This window comes from Carcharodon carcharias, chromosome 5 (genome assembly GCF_017639515.1).
Source record: "Carcharodon carcharias isolate sCarCar2 chromosome 5, sCarCar2.pri, whole genome shotgun sequence".
Classification (NCBI taxonomy): Eukaryota; Metazoa; Chordata; class Chondrichthyes; order Lamniformes; family Lamnidae; genus Carcharodon; species Carcharodon carcharias.
The window spans coordinates 138,254,559-138,275,561 of NC_054471.1; the positions used below are offsets into that span (position 1 = coordinate 138,254,559).

The 21,003-nt window shown below is 40.5% G+C and overlaps 2 protein-coding genes across 3 annotated transcripts in view; one reads left to right on the top strand and one right to left on the bottom strand.

Annotated features, from left to right (window-relative positions):
• nt5dc1 (5'-nucleotidase domain containing 1) overlaps window positions 1-21,003 on the top strand; it is a 602,479-nt gene that overhangs the window by 32,061 nt on the left and 549,415 nt on the right. The window lies entirely within an intron of this gene.
• The window catches only part of LOC121278070 (filaggrin-2-like), a 64,974-nt gene continuing 44,146 nt past the window's right edge, over window positions 176-21,003 (bottom strand). Inside the window, exons 11-13 of the mRNA XM_041188125.1 lie at window positions 11,430-11,480; window positions 6,224-6,277; window positions 176-2,185 (exon numbers count right to left, since the gene is read on the bottom strand). Coding sequence (XP_041044059.1) covers window positions 405-2,185; window positions 6,224-6,277; window positions 11,430-11,480 — 1,886 coding nt within the window. The 3' untranslated portion in view covers window positions 176-404. The remainder of the gene's footprint in view (window positions 2,186-6,223; window positions 6,278-11,429; window positions 11,481-21,003) is intronic.

Genomic DNA, 21,003 nt, shown 5'->3' on the forward strand with positions numbered 1-21,003 from the left:
AGTAAACTTTCTACAATTAATTTTGATAGAGTAAAAACTTGTTCACCTCTACAACAAGAAGCATTTATTAAACTGCAGAAATGCCAAGTTCATAGTACTAATATGCAGAAAGTAATTTATTGTTCAGTATTTGTCAAAGGTTATGTACATTTGAAAATTTCAGTATGGTAGCCAGAGAATTTTGTTTCAAGTAATTTTATTGACCTGGATAATGGCAGCAGAACATTTGCTCTTAAACACACAATTCTCTGCAAAAATGCATGTTAATTTGACCGTTTATATTTGCTATTTTGTTTCTAAATATGACCTCTAACCCAGGCTCTATGTTTTCCACTCACATTACAACCACAATAAATTCAGTCCCATCATCCATTTCAAATTGCACTTTCTTTAGTTGATATTCATCATGATGGAACAATTAGATACCCTGAGAAGGAGGAACTTTTCTCTTCAGATGAATATAAACCATTGAACTCTTTTGAAGGTAACTGAATGTAAACTTTGTCTTTTTTACGTAGGCTTAATATAGCACTTCCTGAGGCCTGATCAATATAACCCTTTTTATAGTCATCATATGTGTACATTACGGCTTCATCATTTTTATATAATCCAACCCAAACATTTGCTCCCTTGACTTGAATATGATAAGAAAATTGATAGATGCCAGATATTTTGCATGTAAAAATCCCAGTGGATGGATCATAATTATTATTTGAATTGATTAATATTTTGTCAAACACTACTGGTTGGCCTGTTGATGAATATGAATGAGAAAGAATGGCTGTAAATGCTGGAACAGAACCATGGTTATAACCATTATTGTCATGTTTTTCCGATTGCACAATAGTTTTTCCAGGTGGACCTGGTGGACCAGGAAGGCCTGGAGGACCTGGTGGTCCTTGCTGCCCAGGTGAACCAGGTAGGTCACCTGATATTTTTCCATAATAATCACCTGGGCTTCCTGGAGGACCAGGAGGGCCAGGTTCTCCTTTTTGTCCAGGGTATCCAGGAGAGCCTTGATTTCCAGGTAGCCCTCTTGGACCTTGTTGTCCAAGAGGCCCTCTTGGTCCTTCTTTTCCAGGGTACCCAGGTGTTCCTGGAGCACCTGGACTACCTGATTTACCAGGCGATCCAGGTAGTCCTGGGTCACCTTTTCGACCAGGAAGTCCTTGTTGACCCTCTGGGCCTGAGGCACCTGGTTGACCTGGAGATCCTGATTTTCCTGGAGCTCCACCTGGACCTGGCTGGCCCTTTGGGCCTTGAAACCCTTGTGGACCTGGTGGTCCAGGATTACCTTTTTCTCCTGGTGTACCATTTTGTCCTGGATGCCCTTTTGGACCCGCTTGGCCTGGTGGGCCATATGGTCCACGTGGCCCTTGTGCTCCAGGTTGACCTGCCTCTCCTTTTTTCCCAGTTTCTCCAGGATAACCATTCGCGCCTGCAGGACCACGCTCTCCTTTAGGACCTGAATTTCCAGGCTTTCCAATACCTGGCATTCCTGGTGCTCCTGGTGAACCTTGTTGACCCTGTGAACCCTTTGGTCCAGGAGACCCTGGTGACCCTGGTTCTCCTTTGGCCCCAGCATTTCCAGTTCTTGATTGCCCAGGTGATCCTGGTGCCCCTTTTTGACCTTGTGCTCCTGGCTTTCCTTGTGAACCTGGGGCACCCTTTTCACCATTTGAACCTGGTTTACCAGGTGGTCCAGGGGGCCCAGGTCTTCCTAACCCTTTTGATCCAGATGGACCTGGTGGCCCTGTTGGTCCTGGAGCACCTTTTTCACCTGGACGTCCTGGGGATCCAGATCCTCCTTCTCCCTTTGGCCCTGGTTGACCTGGACTCCCTGACTTTCCTTTTGCTCCAGGCGGCCCTGCTGGTCCTGGATGACCTGGTCGTCCTTGGGAACCTGGTTTACCAGGAATTGACAATCCAGGTGGGCCGGGAGGTCCTTTTGGTCCTGCATTGCCTTTTTCTCCTGGTTTCCCAGAAGCTCCTCTATCACCTTTTTCTCCAGGAGATCCCTTTTCGCCTGGTTTTCCTGATGCTCCTGGAGTACCTGATTTTCCTGTAGATGACTGTCCTCGTGGTCCTTGTGGCCCAGGGTTACCAGGGGCCCCTCGCAGTCCGATTCCTGGCGGACCTTTTGGTCCTGGAGGACCCGGGGGTCCACGTGGCCCACGCTTTATTCCTTTTGTTAAAAAGAAAGTATAGTTTAGATGTTGTTATTAGAACACAGTTTTTTTTCATTTGACTACTTTTTTCACTGATCAAGGTGGCAGCCATATTTTTTGAAGCATTTTTCCGCAAATTGCCAGTACTATGCTTTCATGCGTCAACTCAGATATAAAATAAAACTCTTCTGCTCTGCCCTAACAGTGTGCCTTAACCACAAACCCAGTGCAGCCCTGGCTTGGTACTGGAACTTGTTTGAGTGGTCTAAGTGCACATTGCACAGTCATTTTTTGCACAGTCATCCAGTGAGCATCAAGCAGCACTTTGCACGAATGTACTTAAACATAAGAGAATAGTTCTGCTTGCTAGTCTACAACTGCCACTGAAATTTCTAAATGTTTTTTGGGATCTAACTTTGTAATATTTGAAACAAACAGAGTATGTTGGATCTGCTGAACTCTTTTCACACATTAGTTCTATTGTATCAAAGTTAGATATGAATCCAGTGAAGTTATGCACTTTGATATCACAGCCAGCCAAACTATGTATAGATTGTTAATGTTAGGTCACTTTGAAGCAGAACGGCTCTATTGTCATGTAAAATGCTATAATGTTAGGCTGCAAATTGAAAGATTTTTTTCAGGTTTATTGGCAATTTTTCCAATGTTAAAGTTGCTATATAAATGCAAGTTGTTGTTGAGTGGACATTGCTAAATTAATTTCTCTGCTGATGAACAGTGAGCAGAATTCTCTTGATTGGCCCCTGATCTTCCAATCTTGGCCTGCATGGTAGCTGACATTGTGAATTATACCTCCTCGTCGGGACCTGTCTTCCACCTCCACTTCAAAACTACCGCCCTTTCTTGTTTTATTTTGAAAAAAAAACCTCTCAACCGCTCTGTTTTTGAACACTGTTGCTCCGTCTCCAACCTGCTTTTCCTCTTCAAAGAGGTTATTATATCTCAAGTCCATGTTCACCTTTCCCCCAGTTCTATGTTTGAATCTTTCCAATCAACTTTCTGTCCTTTCCACGGCACTGACATGGCTGCAGCAAAAGTCATAAATGCTTTTGACAGTGGTTGATTATCTCTCCTCATCCTCTCTGCAGTCTTTGGCACTGATCCACAGGACCTTCCTCCAAGGCCTATATCCTATTTCCCAGCTCACTTAGGCTTTTCCTTCTTGCTCCACTTTAACTGTTTAATCATAACCACAGTATCTTCAGCAATAACTTCTCTTCCCCTCCCTTACTATCACCATAGGAGTCTCCCAAAGACCTGTCTTAGGTTCCTCTCCCTTTCTTATCCATGATCTGCCCCCTTGGGAATTTTACTTTATATGAGTAATTTGGCTGGAGCAATTATGATTTATTCCCCTGCCCATGCCTCCGCCAGCAAACCTTTAGTGGAATTTATTATTGCCTATAATGGAATAGTTGAAACAGAAACAGAAAATGCTGGAAAAACTCAGCAAGTCTGATAGCATCTGTGGAGATGCTGTGTTTCTCTCTCCACAGATGCTGTCAGACCTGCTGAGTTTTTCCAGCATTTTCTATTTTTGTTTCAGATTTCCAGCATCCACAGTATTTTGTTTTTGTGGAATAGCTGAACTTGGAAAAATGCATATTTTGATGGAATAGCTTGACTGTGAGATACTCCACATTTTTCTGCTTAACACCAGATAGCTATCTATTATACATTAAAAATAGTAAATAGGCTGCAGCAATCGAACTAAAACTACATTGAAAAGTTCCATATCCAGCTTTGTCAATGATAAAATTTACTTTAACGGTGTCAGTGTTTATTTACAATGCTTGCAGGTAAAACGGTCATTGGGTTTTTTTTTGTTTTAAATATCAAATACTGTTGGCGGCTAAAACGATAGCTGCTGCAATATGCTGACAAGTTGTGGGGTGAGGAAAACTGTCTGAGTCCGAATGCAGTTATAGGCTATGACCACGGAGCTCTGCGTTGGTGCAGGCTACATCTCTTTACCACTGTTGTACAGTCATTAACCATGTTGCTAAAAGTGAAGCTTAGTAGAAACTTGCTTTTTTATTTTGTCAATGGGACTACGTTTTTTATTTAACTTCCTTGCTCGAAGCTCATTTACTAATTAATTTTCCTCATGGAGGCCCACTCTTTAATTTTGCTGCTGTGCAAGGAACATTAATTCATTAACCTCATGGGAAAAGCTGTCACCCCATTGGGGGGGGGGTCTGGCAAGAGCGGGAGCAGGTGCAAGCGGGCGGTCTCCTGATCAGTGACCCCTGTTGGGGGCGCGCCGCCATTTTATGTGGGCAGGCCAATTAAGGCCCACCCAGCGTGACATCCGCCAGGAAGCACTATGCACTCCTTGTGCAGGCCGGGGTGGTGGGTGGGGGGGGGGGGGGGGGGGGGGGGGGGGGGGGGTGGGGGGTGGGGGGTGGGGGGGGGGGTGTGTTCCTTCAGATCTCCCTGAGTCTATGTGCTACCTCAGGGAGATCAACTCCATTTTGAAACTTTTAATAATGGAGTTTAAAAACTTTCCCTGCCATGTCCCCTCATGTGACACTGTCACATGAGTTGGGATATGTCTGCAACTTTTATTGCAATTTTTCATTAAAATTTAAAAACCCTAAGGAAACCTCATCCTGCCAGTGGATGAGGTTTCATGTTTTTTCACAAGCCTGCCTGGGCTCCTGGCCTGCCCGCCAACCTTAAGGTTGGACGGCAAGTCCATTAATAAGCTGAATTGGTTTCTTAATGGCCTTAATAGGCCGTTGACAGGTTGGCGGGTGCTCAGCCGACTCGAAAATGTAAATGACGCGGGGTGATGTCGAGAGTTCCACCTGACGTCACCCCACATCATTTTACGCTTCGGCATGCAGGTCCCGCCCCCCGCAAGCCGATGGAAATATTCTGCCCCATGTCTTTATTTCATTCATTTTCTCCAGTTTTAGAAGTTTATTTAATTTTTCCTATTTTGTGAAGTTACCTAATTTAATTTAGTGCACTTTCTTCCCAAATGTTTAAAGCTTCTTTAAAATAATTAATTTTTCATCTTTAATTCATTCTTTTATCTGCGTTTAGTTTTTATTTGTCTTCAACCTTTTCCTAATGTCATTGGGTAGAAATAAATGCACACAATTCTAGACAAAATTGAGGGCAGCTTACTCTTCTGCAAAGGAAAAACATTGATGTTTAAGAAAATAGCATTTACATGTGTAGAATTCTGGAAGTAAAGTGAAGAACTGTGATTTTTAATGTTACTTGTGAGGTGGTTAATTTTTATTGCATTTTATCCAAGATGGATTTATTTGGAGCAAATTTAGGATGTCTTCTGCAATTGCATTAGTGATTCAACACAATTCATATAAGTACAGAATTCTAAATTACTTTTGAGTTATGGGGTGTATAATAACTTCATAAAAAAGCGTATCACTTCCAACAGATATGACCTGAATAACATGCTGATCACTTGTAGGAACAGTTAAATCTGTCATATAACCAAATTCATCCATGCATGCACCAGAGTAATTATCATGCTTACTATAGCAGGAAGATTTAAAAAGCAGTATTTAAAAAAAAAAGTACATTTTTTTTCTTGGCCTCAAATATTATTAGTAAAGTTGGTTAAGTACACTGCATCATAATGGAGTATACTACAGTGAATTAATTGAGCTTCTGTTTTGTTTAGCTAATATTTTTGCCATGTATTTTCATTAAATGTTCAGCATTGATATCGATTTAGTACAAGATGAATTTTATCCTCAGCACATCATACCTTAAGAGCTTTTAGTATTTGTACAGGGCACAGAAAATTTTAATGTCAGTTTTTCTTGTGTCACATTTCAAGTTAGTCGGTAAAATTTGACCAAAAGCAACCCAAATTAAAGCTGCTTCTTTTTCTACAATTACTTTACAGTTTGAAGCTAATAGGGAAAATATGCTCCAGAGAACAAATAAATGTGTCCTGAAAAAACCTCTGTGTTTGCCTAATTGTCAGCTGTGTATCTATGCATAAAATGTTTATTGTTTGCCTAAGGCTGCAATAATATCATTCCATTTAGTACCTTCTGAACTGTATGAATCATCTCCATCTGAATCGACCCCATCTGAATCACTCCCTGTTTTAAAAAAAAAGAACAAAATATTCAATTAATCTTAAAATATTTATTCATTTTTTACTTTTTTGACATTAAAAATTAAATACCAGTACCTTTTGCAGCAGGCCTCATGATCTGCATCTTAAATTTCTATATAGAACATAATTACAATATGGAAGACTCAAGTCACCCATTCTAATCAGTTGTACTATAGTTATGTGCATTAGATGCATGGAGAGCTTTAAGAAACGGCATAATAAGTGCTAAATATCTGAAAATAGATACAATTTGAATATCAAAGCAAAATTAACAGAATATAACACGACTAAATTCATGTTTTGAGCTTCTGTTTGAATTTACTTTTTTGTTTAACATTTACTTTTGGTGGCACATTCAATGGAACTTTTCACATACACCAAAAGAAACAGCAAATTGCCTTTATATAGAAGCTTTATCATGCAAAACATCTGAAGGTATTAATGAAGACTAGGCAGTTTAGCTTGATTCTTATGTGCACAATACTACTGGACCCGAATTGCCAGAATGGATCATTCTTATAGGCTTTCATTTAAATGCAATTGGTTACACTTATATTTTATCTGTACACTAATGAAACTGATGCCACTGGGGAATGAATATTTTCTTTCTTTCTTTGTCTTTTCGTATCCAGTGCCTCCTTTTAAGATTTGCAGGTTAACTATGGGATAGGTTGAGACAGAATGAATTTCTATTATAAAGTTATAAAGTTTTGATTCCCAGTTCTGAAGAAAAGTCATATTTGACTTAAAACATCAACTCTGTTTCTGTCTTAGCAGGTCTGGCACTTGTGGAGTATTTCCAACATTCTCTGTTTTTATTACAGAGCAAAATTCCGTGCCCCAACAGTATGCCTAACCCCCCCGCCTTCATAGAGCAGATATACACAGACCACTACTGTAAATATTTCCATGTCCCACACCTTATTGCATCTGAGCGAATATGCCATTTTTGTGCTGTTGGTATATAATTATTTGGAAAAGAATTGAGACTAGCTTAACTCTTTTCACACAAGATCTTTTGAAATTAGATGAAAATGAAACTTTCATTTCATCTCCCTGGGCTGGATTTGAATCAGTAGTTACAACCTTGTTACCAATTTGGCAATTACTTTTAATCCAGATTTTTATTGAATTCAAATTCCATCATCTGCCATGACGGGATTTGAACCCAGGGTTTCCCTGGGTCCCTGGATTACTTGTCCAGCAACAATGCCACTACACCATAGCCTCCCCCAATTGTCAGGATAACATTAAAAACTATTTTACATTACAGTGATATCATAATTCCATCTTCAGAGTTTAAAGAAAACCCAGTTGTCATAATTGGAACCTGGAGGAAAACCATAGACAGCACTTTTAAGCATTTATCACCCTCATGCATATGAAACAAGGGATTTTTTTTGCATTAATGTGCAACTGGACAAGTCAACACTACTTAGATTTGAATGTTTGTTTTCACTGGTAAGGAGCTGTGTACATTCAGTGTTTTTTTTTCCCCAAATTCTTTCTTTACGTGTACATTAGTAGATCGCTTGTGGCAATGCTCCCAAGGATTCAGAAGAGTGATGGGGATTGTGTAACACCAAGTGTGACAGGAAATACATGTGACACAAGAAGTGCATACTATCTGGAAGACTTCATCTGTCTAGAATTGTTATTCATTCAGTTTTATAAATCAAATTTGTCATATAAATAGTGTAAAAACTCAGTATGTTCATTCAGAAAATGTTTGTAGATGTTGGGGGTATCGTCACTGGACTGGTAATCCAAGGACCCAGGGTAATGCTCCAGGGGGACCCAGGTTTGAATCCCACAACAGCAGATGGAATTAAAAGGCTAATGATGACCATGAAACCATTGTCAATTGTTGTAAAAACCCACCTAGTTCACTAATATCCTGACCTGCTCTGGCTTACATGTGACTCCAGATCCGCAATAATGTGGTTGATTTTTAAATGTCCTCTCAAATGGCCTAGCAAGCCATTCAGTTGTACCAAACCGCGAAAAAGTCATTAAAAAGAAATGAAACCGGATGGACCACCTGGCATCGACCTAGGCACCGGAAATGACAACGGTAAACACAGCAAAATCCTCCTTACTAACATCTGGGGCTTGTGCCAAAATTGGGAGAGTTGTCGCACAGACTAGTCAAGCAACAGCCTGACAGTCATACTCATACGTCAGTGACAGTGAAGGAATGGTGATATATTTCCAAGTCAGGATGGTGAGTGACTTGGAGGGGAACTTCCGGGTGGTGTTGTTCCCATGTATCTGCTGCCCTTGTCCTTCTAGATGGTACAAGTCGTGGGTTTGGAAGGTGCTGTCGAAGGAGCCTTGGTGAATTCATGCAGTGCATCTTGTAGATGGTACACTGCTGCGACTGTGCTTCGGTGGTGGAGGGAGTGAATGTTTGTGGATGTGGTGCCAATCAAGTGGGCTGCTTTGTCCTGGACAGTGTCAAGCTTCTTGAGTGTTGTGGGTGCTGCACTCATCCAGGCAAGTGGGGAGTATACCATCACGACCCTGACTTGTTCCTTGTAGACAGGCAAGTGGACAGGCTTTGGGGAGTCAGGAGGTGAGTTACTCGTCACAGGATTCCTAGCTTCTGACCTGCTCTTGTAGCCACAGTATTTATATGGCTAGTCCAGTTCAGTTTCTGGTCAATGGTAAGCCCCAGGATGATGATAGTGGGGGATTCAGTAATGGTAATGCCATTGAATATCAGGGGGTGATGGGTGGATTCTCTCTTGTTGGATATGGTCATTGCCTGACACTTGTGTGGCACGAATGTTACTTGCCACTTGTCAGACCAAGCCTGGATATTGTCTTGCTGCATTTGGACATAGACTGCTTCAGTAACTGAGGAGTTGCGAATGGTGCCGCACATTGTGTAATCATCAGCAAACATTCCCACTTCTGACCTTATGTTGGAGGGAAGGTCATTGATGAAGCAGCTGAAGATGATTGGGCCGGGGACACTACCCTGAGAAACCCCTGCAGTGATGTCCTGGAGCTGAGATGACTGACCTCCAACAACCATAACCACCTTCCTTTGCTCCCTTCCTTGCTTAGCAATAAACTGCTCACTGGCGGTATGTTTGGGTTCTGCCAGAGCCACTCAGCTACTGACCTCATTATAGCATTAGTCCAGGTGTGGACAGAAGAATTGAACTCCTGAGGTGAGGTGAAGCAGAAAGGTTCATTAAAACCCCTTCCACAAATATTCACTCCCTCCACCACCGATGCATATTGGCAGCAGTGCGTACCACCTACTAGATACACTGCAGAAACTCACCAAGGCTTTTTAGCACCTTCCAAACCCACAGCTACTACCATCTAGAAGGACCAGGGCAGCAGATACATGGGAATGCCACCACCTGGAAATTCCCTTCCAAGCCACTCACCTTGTGACTTGGAAATAGATTGCCGTTCCTTCACTGTCGCTGGGTCAAAATCCTGGAACTCTCTCCCTAATAGCATTGTGGGTGTACACCACATGGACTGCGGAGGTCCAAGAAGGCAGCTCACCACCACCTTCTCAAGGACAATTAAGATGGGCAATCAATGCTGGGCTAGCCGGCGAAGCCCACGTCGTGTAAATGAATAAAAAAAACTATCTTGAAATTTTTCTGCGTAAATAACGGTGCTTGTGCACTGCAATAGAACACCTGATGCGGCCAAACGTTTCAATGAATAACTTCACCTGTTTTCATAGATCATGAACTGGTATTAATATTAGAGGTGTAATGTGTGAATTTTTGAATTATTTATATAATATATAACTTTTTTGCAGGTAAGTACTGCAATCAAATACATTGTGTCCAGATTGGTGCTGTGTGGATGATTCTGTTGAGTTTTTACCTATCTAGGGATGCTACGAACTGTATCGGTTAACTTATCTTGCCATTTAATAGAGGAAAGATTGGAAAGCAAATCAATGTGTGCTGTGTGTGAGAACTTTCTTATTGGCCATTCATGCAGCAACATAAATGAAAGGTAAAATGAAGTTTACCCATACATGCAGGTATTGCAGACATTGTCAGTATTACACCGGAAACTTGAAAATTGGTTAGTGACAACAACAAATGGTAGCAGAATTATGTGTTGCTAATACCGCTGTACAACAAGGGTGCAACCACATTGTGAGCTCCCTCAACCACTGTATACCATGTCTATCCTCAACTCATTTAAAGGATACCTGAATCTGCACCTGAACTGCTGTAACCTGCAAGGCTATGGACCAGGTGCTGGTATATGGGATTAGAATTGGTTGCTAGTCTTTTTTGGGTGGTGCAGACACTTTGGGCTGAATGGCCTCCTTCTATGCTGTAACTTTTCTATGATAGTCTTGACAAACTTGACAGTCTGAGACTGTGGCTCCATCCAAGTCACCCATTCACCTGTTTCAACTACCCAGAACATCTCTGCTTTCAAGACCTTGGTATCTTGTCCTCCCTGCCCATACTTGCTTCAGGGAGAGTACTGTATATTGGGAGTTCAGTGGGTCCAAACTTCTTCAATCCATAATTGTTCTCATCTAGGAGTGGCTGGAAAGTTTGGATATTTGCTGTCAAGCAATATGAGTGAAGCGATGACAGCTTTTATTATCTGATGTTGAGTGTTTGTAGTGTGTGCATACGTATGATAAAGTGTGTGTGTGTGTGTTACTGTATTGATATAGTGTGTATGGATATGTACATATTTGGTACCATATACAACCATATATTTTGTGTATATCAGTGGTATGTGGATAGTACAGTGTGTGCACATGTCTGTGCATGTTAAACAATGGGGACATAGAAAGGGAGGAAAAGAGTGATAAATAGTGATTTGGACACCAGCAAGGAAGCTAGACGAGAGATTTAACAGAAGAAGGAAAGAATTGAAATGGAGGGCAGACAGACAAACTGTAACATGGAGAGGAACAACTTATTGAAATTTTTGTCTAAGCATCTCACCTGAAAAAAAATTGTCTACTGTATATTATGAATATACACATGCCTAAGGAGTTTAGACGATAAAATACAAGTAAAGCCAGTAACACTATTCTACAACATATGCGTTGCTTATTTCCCAGCTTTGTCTTTTACAGACCAATGTGAGTGACAGTGATCTTAAATGAAGTTTAAACTTACCACTATAGCCTTTCCAACGTTGATGTGCAGCATTGTAACCCATTCCATAGATCAGGTTCAGGGTGAGCAATAACAGAAGCACAGTGATTTGTTTTGAAACCATGGTTGTAGATCAGATCTGTAAGAGTAAATAAAAATGGTTGCAATCATTAATGGAAAGATATAGAATAACAACTGCTTTTGGTAGAAATTAAGAATCTAGCACTTGAGTGGAATGATTCAAATCATCATGAGATTGAAATATATGTATGTAATTTAAGATGTTTTTACTCTGCATTATGTATGACTTTGGAGATAGTTATAAGGTCTTGTGTAAGGAATTTAATGTTACTTCAGTTATATCTTGCTTAATACGTAGATGCTGAAAGGACACTACTTTACTAATACTGTCTCTGCATCCCATGGCTGAGTAATGTCGCAGTATGTAGTACAGGCTAATGCATTTGTTGTAGTGTTCTATAAAAGCAAACTGGTGTGTTTGGTCACTACGAGCAAAAACAGTCGGCCTCTGACCTCCTTGACCTTTACCCAATTAAAGATTACTGTAAAGTTGAAGTTGAAACGTACCAGCATAATTTGATTTCGGAGCCTTGCTTTAGTCCAGTATCCCTCACTGGTTATTCTCTGAAATGATGCAGAGAGCGATGGAGCGTCTTCAAAACAGAGATAAAAGCAAAAAACTGCGGATGCTGGAAATCCAAAACAAAAACAGAAACAAATCCCTGGAAAAACTCAGCAGGTCTGGCAGCATCAGCGGAGAAGAGCACAGTTGACGTTTTGAGTCCTCATGACCCTTCAACAGAACACAACATACTTCAAAACAGTATGTGTTGTCAGATTTATATATGCAAGATTTTAGCTCTGCGCAATTAAAATTTATAACTCCTCCCTTTCAAAACACAAGTGCTAATTATGCATTTTATATATACGCATATTTTTTGCGTCAAAAAGTTAGGTCAGGCCAGTGGGTTGTTTGTGGTTAAAGCTTCCTTGCCATCTTTGGGATTGGTATCTATCTCATGTGCACGGTTCGAATCCAAATGTGGAACAGATCATTTATGTCTAAATGTTTGAGAAGCTAAAACATAATTTTTTTCATTCATTTAAGCCATTCATGTCTGACAAGTTTGGAGTAACCTTTTTGCTTGTTCTCAATATAAGTAGAAGTTTAATGTTTTCAATCGGTTTTGTGGAGGTGTCATTTTACCATTTGTCAACTTTGCAGGGTATTTGCACTCAGCTAGTTGAGCAAAGATATTGCTAAGGTGGAAAGTAACCAGCAAGTATGCAGACTGTAGTTAACTTGGATTATTTTGTAAGCTAGCAAAGCACTTTTAACAAAAGTTTCTTGAGTTTCTGCCAGTCCATGGATTTAGTTTTCTCTAATGGTAAGTTTGAATGCTCAACAAAGCATGGTTGCAGAACAAAGTGCATTGTAGAGTGGAAAGTTGTGAATTTGGTGCAAATGTGAACTAAGGTGCAGAGGGGGGAAGGACGAGTTGCCTTTTCTGTCCAATACCTTTAATAGTTCGTGTTACAGGTAAATATTTAATTTAAACTACCTGTAACTTAAACTAGATCAGGTAATTAGTTAGAAATCAAGAAATAAGAGGAGCAAAGGCAATGCAATAATTGTTAGAGACTTTAATCTTCATGTATGTAGCCTGCATTTGTTATTCAGGTCAGACAGAAGGTTTACTAAGGGCAAGACCCAACCAACCATATAGAAGTCAAACCATAATCATTTATTTAGATGTAATTGAACTACGTGATACACTGAAAAGACTTGATATACTTCAACTATAAGTCACACCATCAAAATTTAACAAACACTTTATCCACTATACAAATATACAGATAGTAGACCTACAGTCACTTGTGAGTGGTCAAGCCCACATTGATTGTAGTCTTCTCAGCGACTGACCTGATCATTCTTCCCTTTGGCTACAGCAAAGTCACTCGGGTTCTTAAGAATTGTATGCAGCTAATAGATGTGATGAGGGAGAGGCTTCCACCAGCGATTGTTCAATCCACCAGTGCTGTCGGCAGTTCACAGAATCTGGTCCCCAAGCCTGTCATATAGGCTTTTGTTTGCAACCCTTGGCAATTGGTTGAATCTCCTTGGATCTGGTGGATGTTTTTACATAAAAACAGAAAATGTTGGAAATACTCAGGTGCGGCAGCATCTCTGCAGAGAAAACCATAGTTAATGTTTCAAACCTGTGAAGGTTAATCAGATCACAACCATACTGCAAAGCTGTGTTACGCTTTTCATTTAACCTTGCTCAATCAATTTCTGGAAATAGAGTAGAAGTTACTCTCCTGAATCAATCCATGATTTAACAGTTTGATAGGAAACGAGGACATTGGACTAAATGGCCATTTATACACAGTTTGTTAACAGGCCTTATGAACAGCTTTATGCATAGGTAACTGGCAGTGGAACTTATGCAAATAATAAGACTTCTGCAAGTTAGCTCTGAAGGCTGGAGGTGAAAAATTTCTTGGGAGAATGGAATTGGCCATGGGGAACAGCTTGAGATGAGATAGGGAAAGAATGATGTTAGGGCCTGATTGATCAAAGGCAGAAGGTATGTGCGAAGGCTCAAGAGGCTAATGGCAGGTTCATGGCATTAAAGGTGGGTTTTTCAACCCAAGGTTTAGACAAAGAATTCAACTTTTTATAGGACATTTCATAATAAAGTGAACCGTTACAGGGTGAAAAGCCCTTATCAATTACCAATACAGGCCCACCCTGAGAAAGAGTATAAAGTTTGGGAGACCTCAGTGCAGTAGGCGGTGGAGCGAAATTCCGAAGAATAGATCTATACTAACATTCTTGGGTAGGGAGAAATTGTGAAGATGTAAGGCACCAAGATGAGAAAAGACTGGTCACTTTTAGACCCACCCCTTTTCCAGGAGTAACGTGCAGATTACTGCATGGCCTAGGTGTCCACCTCACATGGCCGCTTATTTCTGTACTTTAAATCTTCGTTTTCCACACCTGCCATACCTTTTTGCCACTCCTGTTATTGGGCAGCACCCTTCCAACTTTCTCTCTCTGCCCTTAAACCATTTGATTTACTTTCCAGATACTGTTTTTAGTGCACCACCTTTCTCTCATATTTCTCACATGGTGATGACGTAGTGGTATTGTTGCTGGGTTAGTAATCCAGAGATCAGAGGTAATACTCTGGAGACGCGAGTTCGAATCCCGCCACGGCAGATGATGGAATTTGAATTCAATAAAAATCTGGAATTAAGCGTCTAATGATGACCATTGTCAATTGTTGTAAAAACGCACCTGGTTCACGAATGTCCTTTAGGGAAGGAAATATGCTGTCCTTACCCGGTCTGGCCTACATGTGACTCCAGACCCACAGCAATGTGGTTGACTCTTAAGTGCCCTCTGATCATGGGCAATGGCTGGCCTGGCCAGTGATGCCCACATCCCATGAATGAATAAAACAAAAATTTTCTACATTCTCCTTCAAGAACCAATCCACTGCAGCTTCTCTATCACTTGCTTTAGCCTTCAACTCCTTGATCGCTTTTCTTAAACAAATCTTTTCACACTCATCATTTTTAAATTGCTTCTGATAGGCCATTAACCAGGTTGCCTTCAAAATGGGCTCCTGCGTTTTTAATTTAGTCCTATTTTCTGCAAAAAATCTGCAGCAAGTAATTCACTTCCTGACTCCCCTAGACATTCAATTGATACCATTGCTGAATCCTCCACTATCAACATCCTGGGGGTTACCATTGACCAGAAACTGAACTGGACTAGCCATATAAACACCGTGCTGCAAGAGTAGGTCAGAAGCTCGGAATCCTGTGGCAAGTAACTCACCTCCTGACGCCCCGAAGTCTGTCCAAAGCACAAGTTGGGAATGTGATAGAATACTCTCCATTTGCCTGGATGAGTGCAACTCTAACAACACTCAAGAAGCTTGACACCATCAAACAGCCCACTTGTCACCCCATCCACCACCTTAAACATTCATTCCCTCCACCACTGACCCACAGCGGTAGCAGTGTGTGTACTATATACAAGATCCACTGCACCAACTCACCAAGGGTCCTTCAACAGCACCTTCCAAACCCAAGACCTCTATCACTTAGAAAGACAAGGGCAGCAAGTGCATGGGAACACCAACACCTGCAAGTTCCCCTCCAAGCCACACACCATCCTGATTTAAAATTATATTGCCGTTCCCTCACTGTGATTGGGTCAAAATCCTTTAACACCTTTCCTAACATGGCATACCTACACCACGGGGAATGCTATGGTTCAAGAAGACCGCTCACCATCATCTTCTCAGGGACAATTAAGTATGGGCAACAAATGCTGACCTAGTCAGCGACACCCACATCCTGAAAAAAAAATTCCTGAACCTGACTGGGGCAATTTGCCTGCATTGTACTTCATAATAAGTTCATCTATTGTATGTTTTTCCTATTTTTTTTTTCTACCAGGCTGAGCCATTTCACTTGTCTTGTGTCCCATCTAGGTCTCCAATCTGTAGCAGCTACTTGTTACTCAGTTCCAGACACTAGGCTTACTAAGAGTATGGCTAAACCAGTCATACAAAAGTCAAACTGCAATTGTTTATTTGGATCCATCTGTGGCTAACTATGGAAGTATTAGTTTGAAAGAAGGGGTGTAAAATATTGTTAAGAAGAGTGGTAAGCCTGAGGATTGAGAGAATTTTAGACAGCAGCCAAGGATGGCCAAAAAATTGATATACAGAAAAAGCAGAATATGAGAGTAAAGTGGCCAGAAATATAATAACAGCTTGTAAGGGCTTCTACAAATATATCAAAAGGAAGAAGGTAGCAAAAGTAAACATGAGCTGCTTAGGCAGAGATACAGAAGTTAGAATAAGGTGTAAGGAAATGGCAGGGTTGTTAAACAAAAAATTGTGTTTGTATTCACTGTAGAAGACACAAAAAAACATAAGTAATCAAGGAGCAAGGGGAGGAGGAAGTAGGAAATAAATACAATAACTATCACTAGAGAAAAAGCACTAGGGAAACTAATGGGGCTTATAGCTGAAAAGTCCCCTGGACCTGATGGGATGCACCCTCGGATATTAAAGGAAGTAGCTACGCAGTTAGTGGATGCACTAGTAGTAATCTTTCGAGAATCCTTAGGTTCTGGAAAAGTCCCAGAAGATTGGAAAACTGCCCTTATTCAAAAAGGAAGGGAGACAAAAAGCAGATAACTATAGGCCAGTTAGCTTAACTTTTATCATTGGGAAAATGTTAGAGTCTATTAAAAAGGATGTATTGGCAAAGCATTTAGAAATGCTTGATATAATCAAGCAGAGTCAGCATGGCTTCATGAAGGGGAAATCATGCCTGACAAATATATTAGAATTCTTTGAGGAGGTAACAAACAGGATAGATAACGGGGAACCAGTAGATGTAATATATTTGGATTTCCAAAAGGTGTCCAATAAGGTACCGTATATAAGGCTACTTAATAAGGTAAGAGCCCATGGTGTTGGGGGTAGTATATTAGCATGGATAAAGGATTCGCTAACTAATTGAAGACAGAGAGTTGGGGTAAGGAAGACATTTTCAGGATGGCAACCTGTAACTAGTGGAGTGCCACAGGGATCATAATTATTTACAATATATATTAATGACTTGGATGAGGGAAGTGAATGCACTGTCGCCAAGTTTGTGGATGACACAAAAATAGGAAGGCAAGTGGTGAGGATGACAAAGAGCCTACAGAGGGATATAGACAGGTTAAGCGAGTGGGCGAAAACTTGGCAGATGGAATATAATGCAGGAAAATGTGAGGTTATGCACTTTGGCAGGAAGCATAGAGGAGCTGAATATTGTTTAAATGGAGAAACACTGCAGAAAGCTGCAGCACAGAGGAATTTGGGAATCCTTGTGCATGAATCCCCAAAAACTAACATACAAGTTCAGCAGGTAATAGGGAAGGCAAATGGAATGTTGACCTTTATTTCAAAGGGAATGGAGTATAAAAATAGGGAAGTCTTGCTAAAATTATACAAAGCACTAGTTAGACCACACCTAGAATCCTGTGAACAATTTGTTCCCCTTATCTGAGGAAGGATATACTGGCATTGGAGGCAGTCCAGAGAATGTTCACTAGGTTGATCTCATTGAATGTTAGAGCAGATTCTATGGGCCGAATGGCCCACTTCTGCTCCTACGTCTTGTGGTCTTATATCAGAAACAGTGAGAAACAATGGTATAATGAGTGTGAAGAACTTGAAGTAATTAGTACTAGTAACAAAAAGCACTGGAGAGATTACTGGGACTGAAACTAACAAATCCCCTGGATTTGACTGTGTACATTGCAGAGTTCTAAAAAAGATGGCTACAGAGATAGTGGATGCACTGGTCATGATCTTACAAAATTCTCCAGATTCTGGATTGCTCCCAGTGAATTGGAATGTAGCACTGTGATTCAAGAAATGCAGGAGAAGGAAAATGGAGAATTACAGATCAGTTGATGTCTGTCATTGGAAAATCCATTATTAAGGAAATGGTTACAGGGCAATTAGAAAATCATAATATGATTAGACCTAGGCATGGTTTTTTGAAAGGAAAATCATGTTTATCAACCCATTAGAATTTTTTTGAGGGTGTAAGCTATCAGGGTAGATAAAAGGGAGTCAGTGAATGTAGTAAATTTGGATTTTCTAAAGTTATTGATAAGTTGCCACACAAAAGGTTGTTGCACAAGATAAGGGCTTGTGGCGTTAGGTGTAATATAATATATTAACATGGATAGAGAATTGGTCAAAGGACAGAGAAGAGGATAGGAATAAACAGGTTTTTTTGGGTTGGCAAGCTGTTAATAGTGGGCTGCCACAAAATCAATGCAGGAACCTTCACTATTTGCAATCAATATTAAAGTCTTAGATGAGGAGACTGAGTGTAATGTATCGAAGTTTAATGGTGATATAAAACTAGGTGGAAAAATAAGCTGAGGAGGGTGCAAAGACTGCAAAGGGATTTAGACAGGTTACGTCATTGGGCAAAAAGGTGGCAGATGGCGTATAATGTGGGAAATTGAGAGATTGATCGTTTCTGGTGAGGAGGAGAAGAACTGAATACTTTTTATGTCATGAGAAACTATTAGATGTTGTTTTTCACATGGATTTGGTGTCATCGTACAAGAAACATGGTTAACCAACAGACGCAGCTAGCAATTGGGATGGCAGATGGCATATTGGCATTTATTAGAAGGGTAAAGATGCCTCGCTTCATTTATGCAGAGCTTTCATGAGACCATCACTGACGTATTGTACAATGTTTGGCTTCTGTACCTCAGGAAGGATATATTTGTCTTTGAGAGTTTGTAACTAAGGTTCAGTAGATGATCCCTGGGATGAGAGGGATAACTTATGAGGAAAGATAGAGGAGAATGGTCCTTAATTCTCCGGAGCTTAGAATAATGGGAGATGGTCTAATTGAAGCATATAAAATTCTGAGATAAAATTCTTGACAGGGCAGATGCTGTGAGGTTGTGTCCAAAGCTGGCAAGTCAAGAACAAAGGAAGCATTGTTTCAGTCTCAGGATAAGGGGATCAGAATGAGTAATATCCTCATTCCGAGAGTTGGGAATCTTTTGAATTTTTTATCCCAGAGATTTGTGAATGTTCAGATGATGAGTATATTTCAGACTGGGATTGATAGATAGCTTTTTAGAGTTGAATGAAATAGAGGGACATGGGAATTGGGAAGGAAAGTTGAGTTGAGGCCATGATTTTATTAAATGGAGGGCTTGTATGACCTACTTTGCCTCCTGTTTCTTGTTTCCTTACGTTATGACAGTGAAATACTGTGCAGCATGCTGTATTTAATACCTGCTATTTGGGGTAAGGTTATACACTTATTTGCTTTTTTGAAACTTTAAATTGCTATTTCTGAATTATCAGTATTCAGAACTTGGGGTGCCTGTAGTTCCTCGTTGCTTTCTCCATGGTTACGCCTCAGCCAATTGGATTCAGCTTGCCAACCAATCAGCGCCCTTTCCTGCTGTAGTATAAATTGTTGTGATTCTTCGAAATTTGGCGCACTTACATTTGTCCTGATAAGTGCAAGACAAAAAGTTTTGGCAACATGTCTTTCTTTACAGCAATTTTCAAAATCTGTTTGTACATATGCCAGCATACCTCCTGTGGCATAGCATGGAGTGAGTTGGAAGATATACTAACTTGGAACACTTGAATTGTGACCAGGAAATGTGTGCTATATACAAGGCTTCTAACATATGACAGGATGTGTATAACGATTATATATAATCTGCTTCATTCAGAATGATTGTTGTTGGATTGTGTTGATCTACCAGAATAATGAGATGTTATGATTCTGTTGTGCCATCTTCCGTTTCCCTTGTTTTTCATTTCTCAGCTTTTGTTTCTTGTAATGCTGCTATTTGTGTCGTGTAATGATCCTTTATAATGCAGGAAGACATTTTGTGTTATAATTCTTAAGTTTTCTAAATTGCTTAATTGCACTGGACCTTGTTTCCGTTTTATGGCAAAAAGAGAGTTGATTATAATGTTTATGTTGAAGGTCGTCAGAGTAACACACAAAGGAAAAGTTGCTGTATTTTTCACTAGTTTTGTTCACTATATTATTTACCAGTTCTGATCTAGAAACATAGCTGGGGACAGATTATGCTGCTATTAAAATGCAGGTAGGCAGTGCTTGAGAGAATATATTGCCAACTCTGCACTGTTCCCAAATTGGGCAAAATTGAGCACATTCTAAAGTTGATTAGCTGTAATATTTTGGGTTCGAGAGCCACAGGTACCTAAGATAGGCAGTTGAATAATCATAAGTAATTTTAAGTTAATTTATTAAGAAGCAATAGTTTAGATGTGATGCATAAGCTAAATAGACAGGAAAAGTATTAATATTGGCTGTCTCCTGCTAGCAAGGATGACTGTCTTCCATGAGTCTGAAGATGGCTGATGAGGGTATTTCGGGATCTGCAGACTTTATGGCACAAAGGGCATTTGTTGTCATGTGGGATGTCTGGTCGTGCATTATCAGTTCAGGTCATGGCATTTTTTTTTTCTGCTGCTTTCACTTTTCCACTTCATTTTGTTGGGTTTCAAAATGTTGGGATCCTTCCCATAGACTCTGCCACCATTTGGTTCGGTCCAAGGTGATGTTCTCCCAGGAGTTGATGTCAATGTTACATTTCTTCATGTTGGCTTTCAGTACACCCTAAAGTGCTTATTTTGACCTCCTCTGGTGCGTCTGCCCTGACTGAGCTGGGAGAAGAAGACCTGCTTTGGGAGCCTGGTATCTGATATGTGGATGATCATAGCTTCAATGTTTGTGGTGACTGCCTGTGAGAGGACACTGGTGTTGATGCGTCTGTCCTCCCACTTAATATGCAACATCTTCCACAGGCAGCTTCGATGGTATGATTCCAGTGCTTTGAGATGCCTCCTATATGTTGTCTGTGTTTCAGCTATGTACAGTAAGGACGGGATCATGACTGCATAGTAAACCATGAGCTTGGTTTCAGGTTTGATGTTGTGATCTTCGAACATTCGCTTGCTCAGGT